This window comes from Brachyhypopomus gauderio, chromosome 6 (genome assembly GCF_052324685.1).
Source record: "Brachyhypopomus gauderio isolate BG-103 chromosome 6, BGAUD_0.2, whole genome shotgun sequence".
Taxonomy (NCBI): Eukaryota; Metazoa; Chordata; class Actinopteri; order Gymnotiformes; family Hypopomidae; genus Brachyhypopomus; species Brachyhypopomus gauderio.
Window position 1 is genome coordinate 18,789,903 of NC_135216.1, and position 20,500 is coordinate 18,810,402.

The 20,500-nt window shown below is 39.7% G+C and overlaps 1 protein-coding gene and 2 long non-coding RNA genes across 29 annotated transcripts; 2 read left to right on the forward strand and 1 right to left on the reverse strand.

Annotated features, from left to right (window-relative positions):
- Nucleotides 1–490: 490 nt before the first annotated feature.
- On the forward strand, nt 491–9,330 carry LOC143517174 (uncharacterized). Of its 21 annotated transcripts, none has more exons than XR_013131880.1 (11): nt 2,374–2,513; nt 3,145–3,161; nt 3,319–3,439; nt 3,679–3,904; nt 4,221–4,306; nt 5,058–5,145; nt 5,313–6,852; nt 7,074–7,125; nt 7,253–7,905; nt 8,384–8,506; nt 9,085–9,330. It is a non-coding gene; the product is annotated as an uncharacterized LOC143517174 (long non-coding RNA). The 21 variants fall into 21 exon arrangements; XR_013131889.1 differs by having other exon boundaries at nt 7,253–7,699; nt 7,847–7,905; nt 8,384–9,330; XR_013131890.1 differs by having other exon boundaries at nt 7,253–7,689; nt 7,847–7,905; nt 8,384–9,330.
- Nucleotides 2,371–7,117, reverse strand: LOC143517173 (uncharacterized). Of its 7 annotated transcripts, XR_013131875.1 has the most exons (10): nt 6,812–7,072; nt 6,050–6,443; nt 5,866–5,968; nt 5,076–5,135; nt 4,427–4,989; nt 4,233–4,284; nt 4,003–4,050; nt 3,639–3,851; nt 3,258–3,369; nt 2,371–2,511 (listed from the first exon to the last, which is right to left on the reverse strand). It is a non-coding gene; the product is annotated as an uncharacterized LOC143517173 (long non-coding RNA). The 7 variants fall into 7 exon arrangements; XR_013131871.1 differs by having other exon boundaries at nt 4,427–5,968; nt 6,812–6,902; nt 7,065–7,117; XR_013131873.1 differs by having other exon boundaries at nt 5,076–5,968; nt 6,812–7,080.
- A 2,608-nt stretch (nt 9,331–11,938) lies between the features above and the next one.
- On the forward strand, nt 11,939–19,368 carry gpnmb (glycoprotein (transmembrane) nmb). Its single transcript, XM_077009366.1, has 12 exons — nt 11,939–12,127; nt 13,400–13,531; nt 13,647–13,787; nt 14,958–15,128; nt 15,219–15,380; nt 15,714–16,043; nt 16,196–16,252; nt 16,358–16,558; nt 16,857–16,959; nt 17,071–17,291; nt 17,554–17,638; nt 18,796–19,368. The coding sequence occupies exons 1-12, from the start codon at nt 12,058–12,060 to the stop codon at nt 18,944–18,946; spliced, it is 1,824 nt and encodes a 607-aa protein (XP_076865481.1). The 5' UTR covers nt 11,939–12,057; the 3' UTR covers nt 18,947–19,368.
- The last annotated feature ends 1,132 nt before the right edge of the window (nt 19,369–20,500 follow it).

Below are 20,500 nucleotides of genomic sequence, written 5' to 3' on the forward strand. Positions count from 1 at the left end.
ACTGCTAATCTGTCAAATAAAACAGATTTAATATCTTCTGGATCTTTTGTGTAGTCGTTGTGTAGGAATGTTTCCAGACACTGTGGCGAACTAACTAATGGCTGTTTTGACTTAATGATTGTTAATTGAAAGTCAATTTAATTGAAAATGTGGTGTCAGACATTTGCACAGTGCTGTGCACCGTCTTGTGAAAGTTGGAATCCGTATCAGTAGCCTACTCAGAATCAGCCCTCAAGTTTTGCTCAGCGTGCAGATCAGCGTGCAGATCCAAAAATAACATACACCAAGTACATTTTTTCTTCTCCTTTAGTGTTTTTATTTTATGCGCTGCCATTTGTGGTTTTACATCTTTGATTTTGTTTTTCAAAATAAAAATAAGGCAGTTCCTTCAATTAGTTTATCTTTTTAACTAACTCGTGTATAATTAAATTTCTTATCTTAACGCCACATCAGTCACGAGAAATCACTTTGAAGCCGTTTCTCCTCGAGACACCAGGACAGCACACGTGTGTGCCAGTGTTGGCAGGAATCTTTCCTTTTGTGGGCTCGTTTGAGTAGACTTCAAGCAAAGATTCTTGCTTGGAAAAAAATAATCTAGGTTTCTACTGCTAGTGAGACATTTTGAATGTATTCACGTCTTTGTTCACATCCATTCAACCTAAATCGTTCGTGAGAGCGCTGTTTGTTTAGGTTATAGCCTGTATATTCCTGGAAAATTTGTCTCCTAAATTATACATCAGGATTCATCAGGGAGGTGGATGCCACAGGTGTCTCGCGCGTGATTTCTGTCTCCTTCGGGCATATAATCTAAGAATCAGTAAAATCCAACTACACTACACTGCAGTAGCATGTAGCTATGTCTGAACCTCGGTGTGTTCGGATGTTTTTTTCTGCCATAACTTTAATTATGAAATTGAACGTGGAAGTAGCGACGTCCTAATGAAGGTTTGATGAAGTAAGCTACAGCCCGCATTGCGTAAACGCTTGCAGCGCGAGACGGCCCGGTCAGCAGACACGAGACGTTCTCAGCTGACCTCAGAGCAGCTGAGAGCTCAGAGCATCTGTCCGAATGTCTCTCCAAAAGCGTCAGTCTAACGGTAAACAACATTTCCCCTCAAAACGGCATATAAAGTCATACTCGGAACGGAGCCTTAATTACCATAAATACAAATGTGTGGTTTTATGGTGAATACCCCCACTAGGCTAATGAACATGCCCAGACAGCACAGATACGTCGGCAAGACGTTTATGCGACGTTCACAGTTACGTCGTTAAAGCATCTGCGGTCGGTCGTTTGCTCACTGGCACGACGTCGCATAGACGTCGTTACCTGATGTTCAAACGACGTCCATCTGATCTCCGAACGACGTTCATCATCTGATGCTTTTAAGCTGTATTTACGATGTTTATACGACGCTTACAGCTTCATCGTTAAAGCGTCTATACATCGTCTTACCAACGTCGTTTTTAGATCAAGCCATGCGAGTCCGTTATTCCGTCGAGCGTTTTCGCAGTTTGCATGTTTTGTTCTTTTAAAGATCTTCACGCGAGCAGCAGTAGCCTATTTATTCTTGTTCTGCATATAATCCCAGGTAGACAACTAGCTAGATAACGAAATAGTTGTTTGTGGAGTTTAATTCCTATTTCCTGTTATTCAGATTTTGCCTTTAAAAGATTTAAAGAGACAACCAGTTTAAAAGATGTAAAGAGACAGCCAGTTTACAATTTTGAAAAGTTGTATTAACTAATTCACATGCACAAACAAAAACTTAACAAATTCTAATGTGTACATAAAATATTATTTTGAAAAGTTGTATTTTAGAACCAATTCACATGCATAAACAAACAATTACTAAAAAATGATAAAATGTAAATCACATTATTATTATTATTCAAAATAATCATCTTTCGGGAATTGCGTGTCAGTCTGTCCATGACAATTGCGAACAGTCCTCATCCTTTAACTTCCACCACCTGATCTTAGGTGGCGCTCTCACTCTCCTCTTCTTCACCTCTAAAACCATCCTACATATCACCATCCTATGCTGTTTAGCTACACTCTCCCCTGGTAACACCTTGCAATCACTAACCTCTCAGGTTTTGTCTCCTAGAGGATATAGTCGACCTGTGTGCATCTTCCCCCACTCTTATATGTTACCCTGTGCTCTTCCTTTTTCTTAAAGTAAGTGTTAACTACAGCCATCTTTATTTTTATCCTCTTAGCAAAATCTACCACCACTTGTCCTTCCGTATTCCTTTCTTTAACACCATATAATAATAAAAGTGTTGTCGTTGTTTAACTATGATATTGTAAATCATTTTCTCAGTGCTGTAACAAAAACGGAACTGTCCATGTATGAACACGAAGGGCTTAAATCGACTTGATCACGTTGATTCAGCGTGGTCTTCCGCGATGAAGTCTGTCAGGCGCCAGACGAAGCCAGTCTTTCATCGACTTTTCTGCATCAGCTTCACATGGGTGGGACAGCTGAGGATTTCTCATCGCAGATGCTGTAAGTACAACATTGTTTAATTAGAAAATTACTTGTATGTTTTAGTTTCTAAGATAATTTTGAGCCTAAGGATGAGCCTGTTGCTAATAAGCCATTTAGGCACTATTGCTAAGAAGTGCTAATGAAAAGCTGTGTACATGAAGTTTAGTGGCTGTTCAGATACAGAAACTCTATGGCTTGTGGGTGTGGAAGAATGAATGGGATGGAAAGAGGGATGAAAACACAACAGATGAGTGCAGGTACTAATTAGTATGCCTGTGGTTTAGAGCAATACGGCACTATGGATATTATACTTTGAATACATTTTTCCAATGACTGCTTTTCAATTTGGCACTAATTTCTCTTCATATTAGAAGGCAAGCATTTCTAATTAAATGTATGTGCGTCTTAAGATTTAAGAGTGACACTGAATTGTTTCATGTAATATGCATTGCAAATCATTTCTGAGATATGCCATCTTAAAATTTCTTTAAAAGTCAGTTATTTTACTCAGTGGTGTCCAGTTCTATCCAGAAAGGGGCACTTTGGCTGCAGAAGCACACATGATAATTTTTTAAAAACTGATACCAACATGAAGCCTTTGTGGATAAGATTATTCACCCCTGTTGTGACTATACACATCAAAACTAAGGATCACCAACCAAGACGGTAAATGTCAATTATAAAACAAAGCTATTTGTGATTTGTTTTTATGGTACTATATTTGTCATGTTTGGTATACTATGGTCTTATTTTCATACTTACATACTACAAGTTCCTTGATGCGAGTGTGCCCAATTCCTTTTTTTCTCCTCTGCCACACCAGTTCCCTAACCACCAGGCCCTGACTGCCCCCATCTAATGACAGCTTTGACATCTGTAGACAGACAGACAGATAAATAAAAACCAGGGACCGAATTCATAAAAGGTTTTTAAAATTTACAAAGGTATGAGTACAAACATTAAGGAGTTCATAATAATGTTCCTTAAATCAACCCTCAGGATGGATGGATATATCGTTCTTAATTTTGTACTCGAAAGAAAAGATAATTACTTTGTTCCTAAATAAATGTTTATCTTTTACAAGATGTTTACAAAATGTGTACTCTGTGCGAGTTTGTTAAAATGGTATATTTCAGTACTGACCTTTTTTTTTTGTGTCACTGTTGGTCAAATCATGTTCTAGACGCACGAAATCCTCTGCACACTGGAGGGGGAGTATGTTTTCTTCCAGATCTTCTTCCAGTGGTGTTGGAAGATTTCTGCTCCTCTCTCCTGCCATTGCCTGAACAACTGCAGTTAAATGCTGCAGTTGCAGCTGCACCTCACCAATAGCCTCAAGGATGCATCAATCAGTGGCTGTGACATATATAACATACACAACAATAAAATTTAAATGAATATTCAAAAAGGTTTGCATTCACATTATTATATACATTGATATATTTAATTTGAGCAAGGATGTTTAGTGAAATTGAGTTTGTTTGGAATTAAATTTTTGAAAACATACGAGTGCACTGGGAGGGTATTAAACGTCCTGAGGCGCGAGCTCTTGATGCTAAAAAAGTAGTAAAAACATGCAGTAATTAGAGTCAATGCAATGGACAAAAATAAGGATAAAATAAGGACATTGCCTTAAACTGCTGTGCCCAACAACAAATATTTAATATGAAGACCCAGTGTATGTGTAATATTGCACTGCTTAGAGTAAACATTTTAAACTTTCAGTATGTGTCCTACCATGAGGTGGAGATGTGAGACCAATCGGAGGACTCCTATTGTGGCTGTGGCGCTGTGGAAAGAATATGTCTTTGGTAAGTACATGTGTGTTCATATGTGTTTGTAATTTCTTTATAAAGGTACACTGCAGATACTGTCTGCATTTTAGGGAAGTTTACATGGAGTATCTGTTTTACTGTACCCTATAACCTTACTTTGATAGGAGGACATTGTTCTAAAATCCACATTCTGACTGTGTAGTGGCGGGTTTGATGCTGGGGGGGGAAACATTGACACAATAGGTTTAATCAGACTTAATTGATCAGATTGTAATGACAGTTTAGATCAGCAGTGCTTTCTTACTTTGAAAAGTATCCATTAGAATATGACCACTGAGTGGTGTCAGCAGAGCAAAGTGTAATGTTCACAATAAGTGTGTTTTTAGCATCATGAATACTATTATAACAATGCTGCAATACGTGACTCCCTCTGGGATTAATAAAGTGATCTATTTATGTTTCTAAATGGGTTGAAATGTGGTGTTGTATTAATTTAGTAGGTATAATGTGGAAGTATGCAGGTTTTCTTTGTTTTACACTTTTCCCCCTCATTTTCAGAAGTGTCGACTGGATTCCTGGCCCCTATTCTGTGTGCGAGTAGTTCTGCTAGGAGATTTATTGAATGTTAACATTGCTGATATATTTCTTTTAGCGTTGTTTAGTGAAATCCCTGAAGTTAACCTCCATCCAATGCTGCCTTACTCTGGGTAGACTTGGGGCTGTGAATACATAAATGGCATATGAATATTAATACATTTAAGTCATTATTTTTTGTATTTCAATGCAGGTATGATCAGGTACCTACAAGTGTTTGGAGGGTTTACTGGTTTCCCCTTGGCTGTAAGCTGTGGTTTTGATATTGGAGCTAAGAAGAGGTAAGGACATTAGTCCTATACTATCGTCATTACATTAGCTGCCTGTTAGATTCCGTATTAACTATAAAATACTTTTATTAACATATAAAACACTGCATGGCTTAGCTCCAGAGTATCTTAGTGAACTTATTGATCATTACAACACAGCACGTTCACTTCGTTCACAGGACTGCAGTCGGAGACTACAATACCATTATCATCACTCCGACACGGAATGAAAACCTGGCGTTCATCACAAGACATTTACATTGACAATATCAACACCCAGAACTTTTATTCTAGTTACCTTATACTTAGCCTGATTATGTGATTTGTTTGTGACTTGTGTATTCATCTGTATAATTTGTTTTTGTGTAATTTGTGTGTTAACGGGCCGCCCAATGGAGGATGGGTTCCCTTTTGAGTCTTGGTCTTCCCAAGGTTTCTTCCTATTCCCCACCATCTAGGGAGTTTTTCCTTGCCACTGTCGCCTTTGGCTTGCTCATTAGGGATTTGGACCCATAGTATTGTTAACCTTGTAAATCCTGTAAAGCGCTTTGTGACAACTTGTGTTGTGAAAAGTGCTATACAAATATATTTGATTTGATTTAGTAAGGGACAGTGCATTTTAATTATGTATGTATATATTATTTGGAGTTTAATATATTTGTAGAGAACATTCTGTACATCAGGGTTTCTCAATCCTGCTCCTACACAATATTTGGGTGTTTTTGTGCTTACTGTGTACTTGTGGTGGTGGTGGTGGCCGAGGTAATTTGCTCTTGGGCCTCTTTGCTTTGGTTGAGACTCTTCATCTGACCACCAACATGGTCTCTTTTTTGATCTGCAAGTAAGTTATAGTTGAAGTCATCTAAATCACAATATATACTTATGTCTAGATTACCTCAGTGGAAGATGAATGTACCTTGATTTAGGTCCGTTTTCTCCATCGGAAATAAGGTCGGATGTGTCACATGATGTCTTCCATTTCCTGTTGACATTGTCTAGTGCAGGGGTACTCAACTAAATTTGTCCGCGGTCCAATTTTGGCAGATAGCTGTCACCTGAGGTCCGGGGGGTGGCGAACGCAAGTTGTTGAGCTGGGGTGGTGAACGTAACACTCGTGACGGAGTGTTTTTTTCAATAGCCCTGAAATAAATACTCCGGTTTAAAATTAATTCTCCCGTCAAAATGAATAAATATGGTTTTTTTGGGTCCGTATCCAGTTAATCAGGAATGAGATTGGGTCCGGACAGGACTGCGTTCGGGTCCGGATACGGACCGCGGTCCGCCAGTTGCCGACCCCTGGTGTAGTGTATCTAAAAAGTAAGGAAATAAGTTAGCCAACAACACTAGCGATTACACTCCCTTTCCCTTTTTTGTCATACTGATTTGTCTTTTAGTTACAAAGAAGCTAAGCTAATGCGAACTAGCTAGCTAACCTAGGCTACAGCTAACGGACAAGCTGGTTTGAATTCGCGGTGTTGTCTCGCGCGATTGCCGTCAGGGCCGTTGTAGTAAAATGATGGTTAGCTTAGATGCTAACACTTTAACCGTAGGCCGTTGTAGTAAAATGGATAGCTAAGATTTAACTTTCAGAGATAGTTAGATTCTTGGAAACAACCAGTTATTAAACATTACTTCATTATTTATTTTACCTCAGTAGAGTTATAACTACATAACCTACCTGTGTTTCCCTGAAGAAGTCCGTCTGTTGCTCACCCACAGGTACAGGACTGCTGGACGCTCATTGGTCCTTTCCATTATACGTCAACATTCTAGAACGTCATGGCGAGTGTATTGACCCCCAGTAATTTGCCAGGACAAATGTATTAGAGAAGGATGATTATACATTGCTTAACTGTATTGTCCTATATTAATGAAACTCAATCAACATGAAATGGTCTCAGCTATGTAATTCTAAAGTGAATTTGACCTACCATCAACAGAGACTGAGTTACAGGGGGGTGCATTTTACGGCAGGTGCTTGGAAGCAACAAGGTAAATATAAAGCAAAGTTATTAATATACAGTGGTATTATAAATCACAATAAATCATACACATACTAGAAATCATCCCAAATGCATTTTTGAGAATAAGAGTGTATATTGTCATAATTACACTAAAGGGCGTTCCTGCGAAAGACAGGCTGTAACGTGCAGCACTCTCCATCATGCACGTCAGCAGGATCGTGGTGGTGTCTTGGCTTTGAACGTGAGTGTACAGTAGACTACAGCAGTTGTTGTAACATTATAATTTTAATTTAAAAGTTCACAAGAACTTTATCCGTTTTTACACTTGAACCCAAATTATGATGATGAAGGTCAAGTGGCATTTGTCAAGATCTTTTAGTTACTTGTATTAAAGATTTTGTTGTCTAACAGTCAACCTTATTATTTAGCAATGCAGGCTTATCATTTTGATCGATCTAAACTGTCCTTAGTTTGCGGAGTGCATATTAAAGGAAATGGCTGTCAACACCCAAACCACTCAAGAGGCAGTCAATGAGCTGAGGCTGGGCATTGCCATGACTCACGCCAGATTCCTGGAGGAGTTGTCTTTGTGGTTGATCACTGTAAATGGCATAAAATTTATGTCCTCTGAAATGCATGTTCTTTATTAAAATAATATACGTTTTATGCTAGTTAATTAGTACCACATCCTGTATGGACATATGTTTGACATGTAAAAATGAGGAAATGTATTAATACTTTCATCTCAGACAATCTGAGCAACCTGTGCCATTACTGTGGAATGGAGGATCATGATCAAACAAACTGGGTAAGCGCAGCAACACATCTAAATATATTGATCTGCATGTACTATTGTTGAGATATTAGTACTACAAATATGAGATATTAGGCTATTAGTCGTACATAATGTCATAATATAGCATTTTCTCAGGGATCCTTTAAATCCTACAAACTACGAATTATACTCATTTATAATTATGCTCAGTTATACTGTGAATTAGACCCATTTTCTCAAATTTCTGTCAGAGACCTTGGAACAGGCTGTCTTTTCTCAGTTTTATTAGTATTTTGAGAGGAACAAATTTCTTTAAGTCAACCATCTGTGGTACAGACCAGGGTATTCACCAGATATTGCTGTATTGTCAATAACAAAACCTCCCCACAAAGCCAGGAAAAGGTTCTCATCTGTTCACATCCTACTAGATTGGTCTACTGTTTTTGATACTGTGAACTACATGTGAATTTCATCACTTTCTTGTGATGCTTGGTTCTCATCCTATCTTCAGGGTTTATCTGGTCATGTAGCCTGGGATGGCTCACACACAACCTCACCTTCAAGTGTCATTGCTGGAGCTCCTCATGAGTTTGATATTTTCTCTTGAAATGCTAAATCAATACGAGCAACATCAGTAAGCTCTAGTCATCTTTACACTTGACTACTGTAACTCACATTTTGCTGGCTTCTAGAAAGCATTCAAAATACTGCAGCTCATATTGTTTGTCAACATGTGATTCTTGTTGAAAACACCATGCTGGCTTCCTGTTCAAGTAAGGAAGGTCTAATTCTCACATTTTCATTTTCAAAAGGCTCATCCTTTCACTGCTTTGCATCCAGGCTTCTACCTCTAGGCCCTTGTAATACACACTCTTATTCCTGATTGCCCTCCCGTTATGACCCGTGCCCGTGACTACGACTCTGTTTATGGAATCCCCTTGAATAAATCTCGCTCTTCTCAGCATTTGTGTCCGCCTCCCTGCTCTGCGTCAAGCAGAATGTTACACTCACCTTTTAGGCAGTTTAATATGCTAACTCTGACATGCAAATGAGTGCAGTAAATTCTCAATCATTTATTTTGTAACATCTTTGCACTTAACTTATCAATAGAGCACTGCATCAAATCTTTGGACTAAAAATGTAAAGCATGATAGTAATTTCTACATTTTAGATGGGCACCTTTCAGTTAGACCTGCTTTTCATTTGTTCCAGATATGCAGTGACAACTGTGAGAGATGGTACCACCATGACTGTGTCCAGAAGCCTCCAGTTGATAAAGATTATACATGTCCAGCTTGCAAATAAAATGCATTAATGGCTGGTTATTATGATGTATTATTATTAGTGATGTTTATTGTTTGTGATTTTAAATTATTGTTTTTGTTAAATTACTGTTGTTGCTGTTATTATTGTTGTAAATACTTGGCCTAACCTTGCACTGTTGGTGTTTTTTTTTTCTTTTGTAAACTTCTTGCTTTAGGTTCTGCTGTTATTTATTTAACTGTAAAATAAAAAATATTACCAATTATTTCTATTATTTCTATAAATGTGCAGTAGCTCTCACTTTTTGTTTGAATGTTGTTGATTCTAGCTCAAAATCATTGTAGCCATATAGACACAACCAACCATCTTTACAGATGCAACACCATAACTTTAATTTAAAATGTATATGCATGTCAGTTAGAATATACAGAAAAATAACGTTATAATTATATCTCAGTATTAAATATAACAGGATGCACTGCTGTCAGGCCTCGTCAGTACATGATTTTTCTAACAGACTGAAACAAACACAGCACTCACATACAACACAGTATGTGTCGAACACAGGACATAACTATCCATGCCTTCATTGCAGCTGTTGTTGATGCTATCAATCCATCAAAACATTACTTAGCAAACTCTTTAATATGCCAACGTTTTGTAAAATCAAGGGCAAATAGTAACTGCCCACCCGTGGTAGATAGATCAGCACAGTAATTCCAATGACGCGCCCACCGAACTGCGACGAAACAGCAGAGCATGTTAGTTCTCAGCGCACCGCACGCACCGATAATCAGACGCCAAAAGAAGCGCCATACCCCGACGGTATTAAGCTGGTCCACCAAAGGAAGCCAGGCCCAACAACGATAACTTGCCACCGTTAGAGGTGCTGGGAAAACCGGATGACAGAAGGGAATCCGCACCCGTAACCACACCCCCGCTATTTATAATGCCAGGATTAACCTACCCCGCGACTCACACGGCTCCACCGCAATTTACAATTAGGGAGGGAGTGGGGTTGCCCCAAAAATCTCACTCTGCCACATCAGGATGGGAAACGTTGTTTTGACGTCGCAGCGATGCAATGGCGATGAATATGACGCTCCCGCTTTAAATCGTAAATTAGATGTGCATATGATGTATATGCGACGTTCGAAAATGGAACGCGATGTTTCTACGATATACTGATGTAAATACGACGTCTCTGAGACGTACTTGTGCTGTCTGGGTGCTTTCAGCATGTTAACACCTCAAGTTTTGAAATATCTTTTGAGACCTGATAACCTTGCAAAAAATGTGCAGAGAAAGAAGTACAGATACAACCCACGTATAGTCCAGTTGGTACGAACTAAAATAAGAATATTCATAACATAGCCATGTTGAAGCTAATGTTGTAAACATTTCAATGTGTATTTTCATCTAAGTATTTTTGCAAATAAACACATGAATAACCAAAGTTAAATAAGCAATGTATTAACGAATAATTAGCCTACCTAAATGAAATGATTTAGTCTAACATCAGCCAGTCAGTTTATGTAAAACAATAACAGTTCGTGGATGAAAGGTAAAACTAGATCTGCATAATTCTGTGTTCCAAGTTTTGAGGATTTACCGTACAGTATGGGTGAAACATGTTTTCATCGTGGTGTTAAGGAAACAACGAATTAGTGAAAACCATAAAGGTGATTTTAGAACGCGCACTGCCGGTGTTCTACGGTGTGGTTTACTCTATGTGATCAAGTGGCTTTTCTACAGCGTGGATGATTACGTGGCTGGTCCTGGTTCCGACCCTGACTGCGCACGGGCTCTGTAGCTGCAGCCTCCACGGAGTCCCCGCGCGCTTAACACGTACGTTGGTAAAAGTTTCAGGGACGATAAAACAGATTTCAAATAGGCGGTGTGGTGAACTAACTATGACTTTGAAGAAACTGAGGAAAATATCAAATTATTTTCAATAATAAACGGCCATTTAAGAAAGTCAAATGGTGGGGAAGGTGACCAGAAGCAGTGTTTTGACATGTATTCTGTAGCCGTAGTCTTATAGCACTAACGCGTCTGCTGTTGTGGTTGATACTTTACAGAAACTCTTCTGGATAAAGTGTGCGGTTCGTTGTTATGTTGTCAGTAAGATATTATTACAGTATTTAAACAATCACACACATTACATCCCTGTGCCACTGAACATTTATTTTATATTCTTATCTTATAATTTGTAACCGGAAATTATCTTATTAGTCCAGACCAAAGGCTAAAGGAGCTCTTCCATCTCATGATATTCGGGTGCTCGAATTGCCTAATAACATTTAACACGAGGAATGACTTTGCAAAACTTTGTTCCGCATACCTATTTTTGGGCGAATGCGCGAGGCTATTCACTAGCCCATATTAATTATATGGTGGATTCAAATAACCTTGTTTTACCTAACTCATAAAATGAATACCTGTATTGTATTTTCGTTTCCAGGTTTGTGGATAATTATTTTAAATACCCCGTTTTTACAACAGGCAAATTATTCGTTTTGTTTACTAAAGAACATACTTTAGGATTTTAACCAAAAAGCAGTATGGTATGTTGAGACAATATTTAATTGTGTAGTTCAAAGAAAGCACGCAAATGTGGTCATTAAAACTACAAAGATGAACAACAAAACTACAAGCTAAACAGGTCACATTGAAGGAAGAGGTGCGTCAGCCCTCACGAGTCGCGCGGGACTGCGCGAGCCCGCTGACCCTAATTGGGAGTCAGATGCGTCTTGTTATAGAAACGTCACATGGACGTGTGCAAAACACTTACTATTAAATTATGGCTCGGACATGAATCTTACTGAAGGGATATTTGCTTTGTAGCACCCAGGACGTTAGACTGGGGACAAAAACTTGGTCACGATTCGTTTTTTCTTTTCTATTATATTTGTAATCAATATGGTGCGTTTGGGAGGTATTTTTGTGCTGGTTTGTGCCTTCTTCGTTGTCAGGGTGGACTGCAAGAAAAGTAAGTGCAATTAATTTAGGTGTTTGTTTTTATAATGTATACATAATAAACATCTGCGCTAGATAAAGAAATAGCATTGGACATTAACGGCACACAGGTGTACCACGAAAACCGAGATTCAAGAACAGGAACGGGTCTGTACGTTTATAAACAAACTGAAGACGCACTGAACAGTAATTATTTAATAATAAACGCTCGTGCCTGGTTATCCTAAAAGGTTAATACTGCAAAAGAATTGAACATTTAAGACTATTCACATAGGACGCGTAAGGCTAAGAAATATCATGTGCAAATGTTGTTGTCTATTCCAAAACTATTTTCTCTGATTAGCTGTTTATCTCTGGTGCTGTCCGCGCGCCTGACACACTAATCCTAGTCTTATGAAAGCAATTACCCGCGGTATTTGTAAGAAAAACAGCTATATTCACATAGTTTCTGGATTATTAGTTATTTATATTATCTTTCAGCGTTTGATTAAAAATATTTAGAGAGCGACCTATAGGTCCCAATACATATATCCCGATACATACTTTTTATTCTGTTTCTTCTTTATTCTGCTTACTATTATCAACTGAAGGGCCGTGGCTCGATAATAATAATAAATAATATACTAATATAAAGTATATGTTACTTTTCATAAAACCAAATGCGATTTACATTTTAGGAAAAAAGGCTGTTTCCTCGAGCACTAAATGCACTCAATGCACTAAACCGCATTGCCAAAATTAAATGGTTATCCTGGGTTAAATATGTTCTGGGTCTGGGAACCTCAATAGTAAGATCACTGGTCCTTGAAGCTAAGTTATGTTAAACCTTAACTAGTCTACTGATTAAATAAAACTAACTTAAGAATTCGAAGAATCAAAACCCAGTCAGTGAGGCAGAGTGCTGCGTATAGCGCCCCCTCCTGGAGATCCTTCATCCCCAGCCCAATTACCGAGAAACCCGCCGTTTCTAAGGCATTACGTCAAACACGACCCGAGTACCTGTACAACTTTAGTCGATTTATAACCGGGTCGGCTGGCTTGTTAAACAAACGACGTAGATAGGCCTACATATATGAAAATGATTTCTGGAAACGAGGTAGTCTGCTGTAACGAATAATGTAAAAAGTAAGTTAATAACGCTATCGGGGGAACCTGCTCCGGTTTAGTTTAGTAAATATATTTAATGTTGTCCTTAATTTATTTTGAAGACGATTAAAGAAATGTTAACATTTCAAACTTCCCCGCTAACCTCGATCTCATCACTATCCTTGCAAAAAACATGCAGCATTTGGAGACATGTTTCGCCACAAGCAAAAGGCTCTTTTCCCGTTCCGTATTTCCGGGTGGGACCCCGACACCAATCCGTGGGACGAGTCGCTGTATCCCCAGTTCAAGCCAGATTTCAAACACAGACATGGTAAGTTTCCTAGAAATAAAAAAAATTACATTTAGGTGAATTGAGATTAATTTCCAATCACTACGTGCTCCATAGAGTTGAGACATTAAGCTTCTCACGTTCCCCGTTCTCTCAGGCAAGCCGACAGTGCGCCTCACGAGCGACAGTCCCGCAATGAGTGGCTCGTGCTTGACGTTTACCGCAAAGCTCGAGTTCCCCAGGTGTCCACGCGAGGGTTTAAGTAGCAGCCTCGTGTCTGACGAGCCCTGTGTGAACGGTAGGGGGAGACCTCGGCTTCTTCTGTTGGTATACGCAGACTTGTGTTGAAGCTCATTACATTTGTATTTAAACGTAAAAACTTATTGTGTTTAAGTTGAATAATGTTTGTAATAGCCAATTAGATTATGATCTTTAGTTAGTAGGCCTACTTCTTAATGTCTGTGGTCTGTTATATAGGTGCATCTCAATAAATTAGATTATTGTCAAAAAGTTATTACAATTCAATACAAAAAGTGAAACCTATATAGGCTATATAGATTCTGTATTGATTAGATTGATCTATTTCAAGTGTTTATTTCTGTTGGTGTTGATTATTATGGCGTATGATTATGGATTACAGCTTATATCAACCAATGAAAACCCAAAATCATTATCCGAACAAATAATGATTAATAATGGTGGAGCTACACCAGCACTGATTGTGGAAACTTCACCCTAGACCTCAAGCAGCTTGGTCTGGAGGAAGAGTGGAGAGTCACACAAGCCAAGCTGCTTGAGGTCCAGTGTGAAGTTTCCACAATCAGTGATGGTTTGGGGAGCCATGTCATCTGCTGGTGTAGGTCCACTGTGTTATATCAAGACCAAGATCAGCGCAGATGAAATTTTAGAGCACTTCATATGCCAACAAGCTTACCCATAGAGAATCTATGGTGTCTTGTCCAGAGGAAGATGAGAGACACCAGGTCCAACAATGCAGATGAGGTGAAGGCTGCTATCAAAGCAACCTGGGCTTCCATAACACCCCAGTAGTGCCACAGGCTGATCACCTCCATACCACACTGATGCAGTAATTTGTGCAAAAGGAGCCCCGACCAAGTACTGAGTGCATTTATTGTGCATACTTTTCAGTAGGCCAACATTTCTAAATTAAAAACTAAAAGTTGGTTTAATTTTCTGAAATAATGATTTTGTATTTTCATTGGCTTTAAGCCATAATCATCAACACATTAATATAAATAAACACTTGAAATAGATCCCTCTGTCATGAATCTATATAATGTATGCATTTCACTTTTTGTATTGAATTACTGACATAAATTAACTTTTTGATGATATTCTAATTTATTGAGATCCACCTGTATATTAAGCATACATGACAATAACTCCAGATGCAGTTGAATAACTAATTTGTTCCTAAATATATCCACATTTTTCTTTTTGAGATCAGCTGACGGGCAGGTGCTTTCTGGTTATGTGTATAACTGGACGTCCTGGCTGGATGATTATGGCTTTGGCTGTACAGATTTGAAGAACTGCGATGTATTCCCTGATGGAAAATCATTTCCCCAACGCAGACACTGGAGGCGCAGAGATTACGTCTATGTGTGGCACACCATGGGTCAGCACACACAGAGAGTTGTATTGTCCATAAATTCTGTCTGCATATCTGTCCCTCATTCTGTCCCTCATTCCGGCCCTCACCTCTCAGGTCAGTATTTTGAGACCTGTGATGGCTCCGCCTCCAGCCTGACGCTCAATACCACTAACTGGACGTTGGGAGCTGGTGTGATGGAAGTTCTGGTGTACCGCAAACGTGAGCGCAGGACATACGTCCCTCTGTCCACTGACAGCACAGTGTTCTTCATAACAGGTGCGTGTCTCCCAGGCGCACTTACAAAACCAAGACAACCACAGTAATGGAGCAATGCATTCTGGGACACTACCACAGAAAGAAATAAGAAATGTCTTTTCTACATTCACTAATAACTGGTTAACTGGTTTTGCACTGGTTCAGATTTATATGGACCTACATTTCCAGAAATGTGAAGTTTGTATTTTGTTTCTTTCCTCTCTTCACATTCCCAGTTTCAAACTCAGTAGAGCAGAGTGTCCCAGCCACTAAAGCCATGTGGCACAGCTGAGACCAAATTTAAAAATTAAATTCCCTCAGGAAAACTAAATAATATGTTCTTCGTGTTCACAGATCAGATTCCACTATTTGTAAACATTTCCCAAAAAGAAGCAGCTAACATCACTGAGAAAAACGTCTTCATGAAGGGATATGACATCATCTTTAAAGTTCAAATTCATGATCCCAGCAGCTACCTGAGCACTGCACACTCTGTTGATTTCATTTGGACATTTGGAGATGGTAACCAGCTGGTAACACATAGCAACATAGCAGCCCATGCCTACGGGACACTTGGCAACTTCACAGTGAAGCTGATGGTGAAGGCAGCATTTCACACCCAATGTCCTCCACCCACTCCTCCACCCACTCCTCCACCCACTCGTTTTACTCAGCCATATACAGGTAAATAAAACACAAACACACACGATCGTGCACACACACAAACACACACATGTATATACTCGTAAATCCACATCACTGACCATATCAATATATTTATAAATAATAATTTGGGGCAAGTAATAATAGATTGTACTTTGTTTTGTCATGAACAGTGACCACACCCCCACTAAGTACTCCTGCAACCAGCCCTAAAGCAGAGACTACACAGGGTGAGACGCGTCTCACCCACACGGGTGCCTCATGTTTATTCATCAGTGTGAGGAACTCCAGAGACCAGAGTGTTTAACAGGGCTTTTCCCCCCTTCGTCTTGTAGCCATCACCTCTGCGCCCAGCACCACAGAGCCTGCCCCCACTTCTCCAGAGGTGACGACCAACACGACTAACGTGACTTCAACCACAGACCCGTCCACTACAGAGGTTCTGCTCCTGCTGCCGGAGGAACACACACACTTCACAGCATCTGAATGTTTCCGCTACATGTATGGAAACTTTGAAGAACAGATTGTCATAATTGGTAAAAACATCTTAACACAAGCCCACGCTTGCCTGAGATTATTTACTGTTCCCATGGCAGTGCACATTAAACATGGCTTAGTTAATCTGGCTACAGCTTTAGTCTGTGTTTTGGGGGTTGCTCTGAGGTGCAGACAAGCCCTTTGTGTTTCTGAAACATTTTAAGAATGACTAAAACCTAAATGTTTAGGTGAGGGAGTATAAATTCAGTTTGTGGTTATGCATTTCTCTAACTGTGGTGTTGTTTCATATTATGTATTTCTCTAACTGTGGTGTTGTGTTTCATGTTGCCATGGTAGCCCCTCCTTCTTTTCACCACATGGTGCCAACTCAAATTGTGGAGGTGTTTACTTCCAAGGTGACAAACACTACTGTGAACTTTGTGGTTACCTGTCTAGGCAGGTAAGCAGCACACACCCACTGAAATGATCAAAAAGGAATATTTTTACTGATGTTGAATACTTAGAAAACACCCTGGCTGTAATAACAGCTGTTTCTGTCTACCTGGTCTAGTCTCCCTACTTCAGTCTGCACCACTGTGGCTGACGCTACCTGCCACCAGGTAATGAGCACCATGTGTGAAGATGTGAATTCACCTGGTGAAAGTTGCCATATCAGCCTGGAACGCACATTCCCAGAGCCGGGCACCTACTGCATCAACGTCACCTTGGGGTTGCCAGGTGGTTTGGCACTCACTACCACGACTGTAACTATCGGAAACAGCCCAGACAAGGGTACGTCCTGAACGTTGACCAGCTCTTTGGTTCTACTCCAGTTTACTAATGATAAACTGAGGCTACAGGCATTGAGGTTCCTTAGTATCAGCTGACACGAAACAATTTTCTTATTTATTCTTCTTAGAAAAATGAATCTAGCTACCTTATCTGACCTAAATATATGAACCACTGTTCACTGATCAAAACGCTGAAATGAGAGGAACAGACAGACCTTCAGGCTGGTTTTGTGGTAAAGTTGCACTGATCTCATCTCTGTTAGGTTCAGCTCACGCGGTTGAGACTGTGGTGTCTGCCAGTGCTGTGCTGCTCGTCGTCTTTGCCTTCGTCACATTCTTTGTGCACAGGTACGTAGAAAGTGCAAAAGAAATACAGGGAACAGCCATAACATTAAAGCCAGATTCCTCAAAGTGCGTAGGACCCTCCTGCCACCAAACCAGAGGCACTTCACAAAACCTCTGAAGGGTGTTTAGATGTTTACAGCAGATTCTTTCAGTCCTGAAAGTTGTGAAGTGGGACCTCCATAGATTGTACTTGTTTGTCCAGCACATCCCACAGATGCTTAATTAGATTGAGATCTGGTGAAAATGAAGCCAAGCCAACACCCAAACTCTCTGTTATGGTGCTCAGGACACAACATCCCTGACAGAGGCCAATGCCATTAGAGAATAGCGTTGCCATGAGGTGGTTTAAGTACTCAATAATGTTCAGGTAGGTATTCCATGTGAAAGAAACATCCAGAACTCAAAGTCTCCCAGCAGTATCGCCTCTAGCAGCCTGCCATAGCTCCATAGTGTATGCTGGTAGTTTCTTTTCCATGTAAGTGAGATGTGCAAATTAAACAAGGCCACCTTCTTCAATTGATCCATGAAGCTCTAATGCAGAGATGCCCATTAAGTGTTTTGGGCAGTGGGCACAGCGTGAGCAGTCAGACTGGTCTGGAGACCCATGTGCAGCAAACTACAGCCCAGTCCTGACATCGTCCACACACCTCAACCCCTCAACCACTCTGGCACTGATTCACTGATTGTCATTCCATGGACCACTTTTAATAAGTACTCCCCATTGCATGCTGGGAACACCCCACAATACCTGCAGTGGTGGAGGTGCTCCACCTCAGTCTGTCACAATTTGGTCCATGTCAAAGCTGCTGAGGTCCTTACACTTGTTCATATTACAAAACACATAAACTAGCAGAACTGTTGACTGGCTGCCGAACATATGCCACCACTTGATGGACACCACTGTAATGAGATCACTTATTCACGCGTTGGTGTTTTTAATGTTGTGGCTGATTGATGTGCACATATATGATTCACAAAGAGTTTCCCACTTTTATTGTAATTGATTAGTAGCAGTGATCCCACTTTTCTTAGCCCTTTCAGACTCAGTATAGTCATTGTTACTTCAGGATGTAGTGCAAGACATCGAATCTGCTGGGGCTGAAAAATGCATGCAAATGTAATCCTGTTATGCTCAATGGCGCCCACTGCTGCCCTCACAGACGCTACAAGGTGTATCGTCATGTCAGGCGCCCCCTGCTGGAGGACGCCAACGGAGACGGCCTGGTCAGGAGTTCCCAGAGCAGACTCAGGGCGGTGTTCTTCCCAAACAACGAGGAACGAAGCCGTCTGTTGACTGACAGGCGTTCCTGAGCTCGACATCTTACTTGCAATCCACTTTATGGATTTGTGAACTAATCTACACGTATTCTGGCTTTATGGAAAAAGTATGATTTTGTAAATGTATATTTCTAGATGCAGTCATGCCAACCTGCTCATTTTTGCTAAAAATTAGCGTCTTTAAAACTTTCAAATGCGTTACAGCCTAAAGCCCTGAAGGTTACAATGTTGTTTTTGATAAATCTTCAGTCGTTTCCATGGATTATATATTCATCTAAAAGTTTTCCTAGCTTTTTTCATTTGTTAACCGTTCTAAATACATTAACCTCTAATGACCAAAAACGTTTTATGCACCAATCTGTTTTCAGTTATAAGATGTTATCCTAATAAAAAAAATCATGTATACACACACACACATAATATAAATAAATGGCTGTCCACCTGAACAAATGCATGTCCATATGTGAATACTCGTTAAATAGAGGGACAAAATCGCGAAGTTGCCAACTGTGCTACCGATTTATGGTCATTCGTCACACCACATCTAATGGGGATGTGGAAAAACTACTGCTCCAGACACCCAATATCAACAGACTTCATATATATTACACAGCATTTTGTTGTTCGACTACAAAGCCAAACCCACAACAGTAATGCTAGTTTGTAGACTGTAATTAGACTGTAGTTTAAGATTGTCTGTACACCATGATGCTCTCATCTCAGGAAGTGTAGATGAGCTGAACTAGAACACAAGTTTAGAGGTTTCAAGAATGACACTGCAAACTTTTACAAATCAAGCAGCCACAAAGTAGCACCATGTCCATTTTCTAAACCATGGTAATAATGCAAATCTTTACTGCAGTGTACAATAAATACAAAGATAAAAGGTTACTTAATAAAGAGTCAAAAACAAAAGGTTGCTAGGAGCCAACTTGACATTTATTTATTTTTTTCCAGAGGTGTGTGACAAGCAGGTGTGTGTGCGGGGGACACCAATACAGTCGGAGGGGTTGTTGCTTCATGCTGAAATCTGATCACTTTCCTGAAACTCCACATCACAGTCCCACTGCAACATGACTCACCACACAACAGCCAAGATATCGGACTGGATCCCAGTCCAAAAAAACAAAAACACAACGGTAGATTAACATAGCATTCTTTAAGAAAAGTAGTCAGGGAGAAAAAAAATATTTCATAGTTCAGAAATCAGAAAGGCAGGCCTGTAAAAAAAATAAAAATAAAAAAAATCTCCTTTCTTCATCAGTTCTAAATGGCCATCTCATCACACCTACATGTGACATGAAGCCCAATACACAGAAGCCACACTCCAGCAAAACCAGTTAAGAAAGAAAAAGGCAAAAGTTGAGATTTTAAGTAATCAAAGCCATCAGGACAATGCAGGCACAACATAATACCTTTAAAAGAATCAGCACTCCTTTCAAATCAAAGCATGTGATTTTTTTTTAAATATATCTTATTTTCTTCTGTAGGGAAAGTAGCTGAGAGTTTTGACCCTAAATTCTAACAAATAGCAATAGTCCTAATTCAAACACATGTCTAAGAGGTAGATCAAAAAAGAGGGAGGAA

Coding starts and splice junctions, on each gene's coding strand:
- gpnmb (XM_077009366.1), top strand. CDS start 12,058: ATGGTGCGTTTGGGAGGTATTTTTGTGCTGGTTTGTGCCTTCTTCGTT. Junction 16,253..16,357: donor TAAAGCAGAGACTACACAGG/GTGAGACGCGTC, acceptor TTCGTCTTGTAG/CCATCACCTCTGCGCCCAGC. Junction 17,639..18,795: donor GTCACATTCTTTGTGCACAG/GTACGTAGAAAG, acceptor CTGCCCTCACAG/ACGCTACAAGGTGTATCGTC.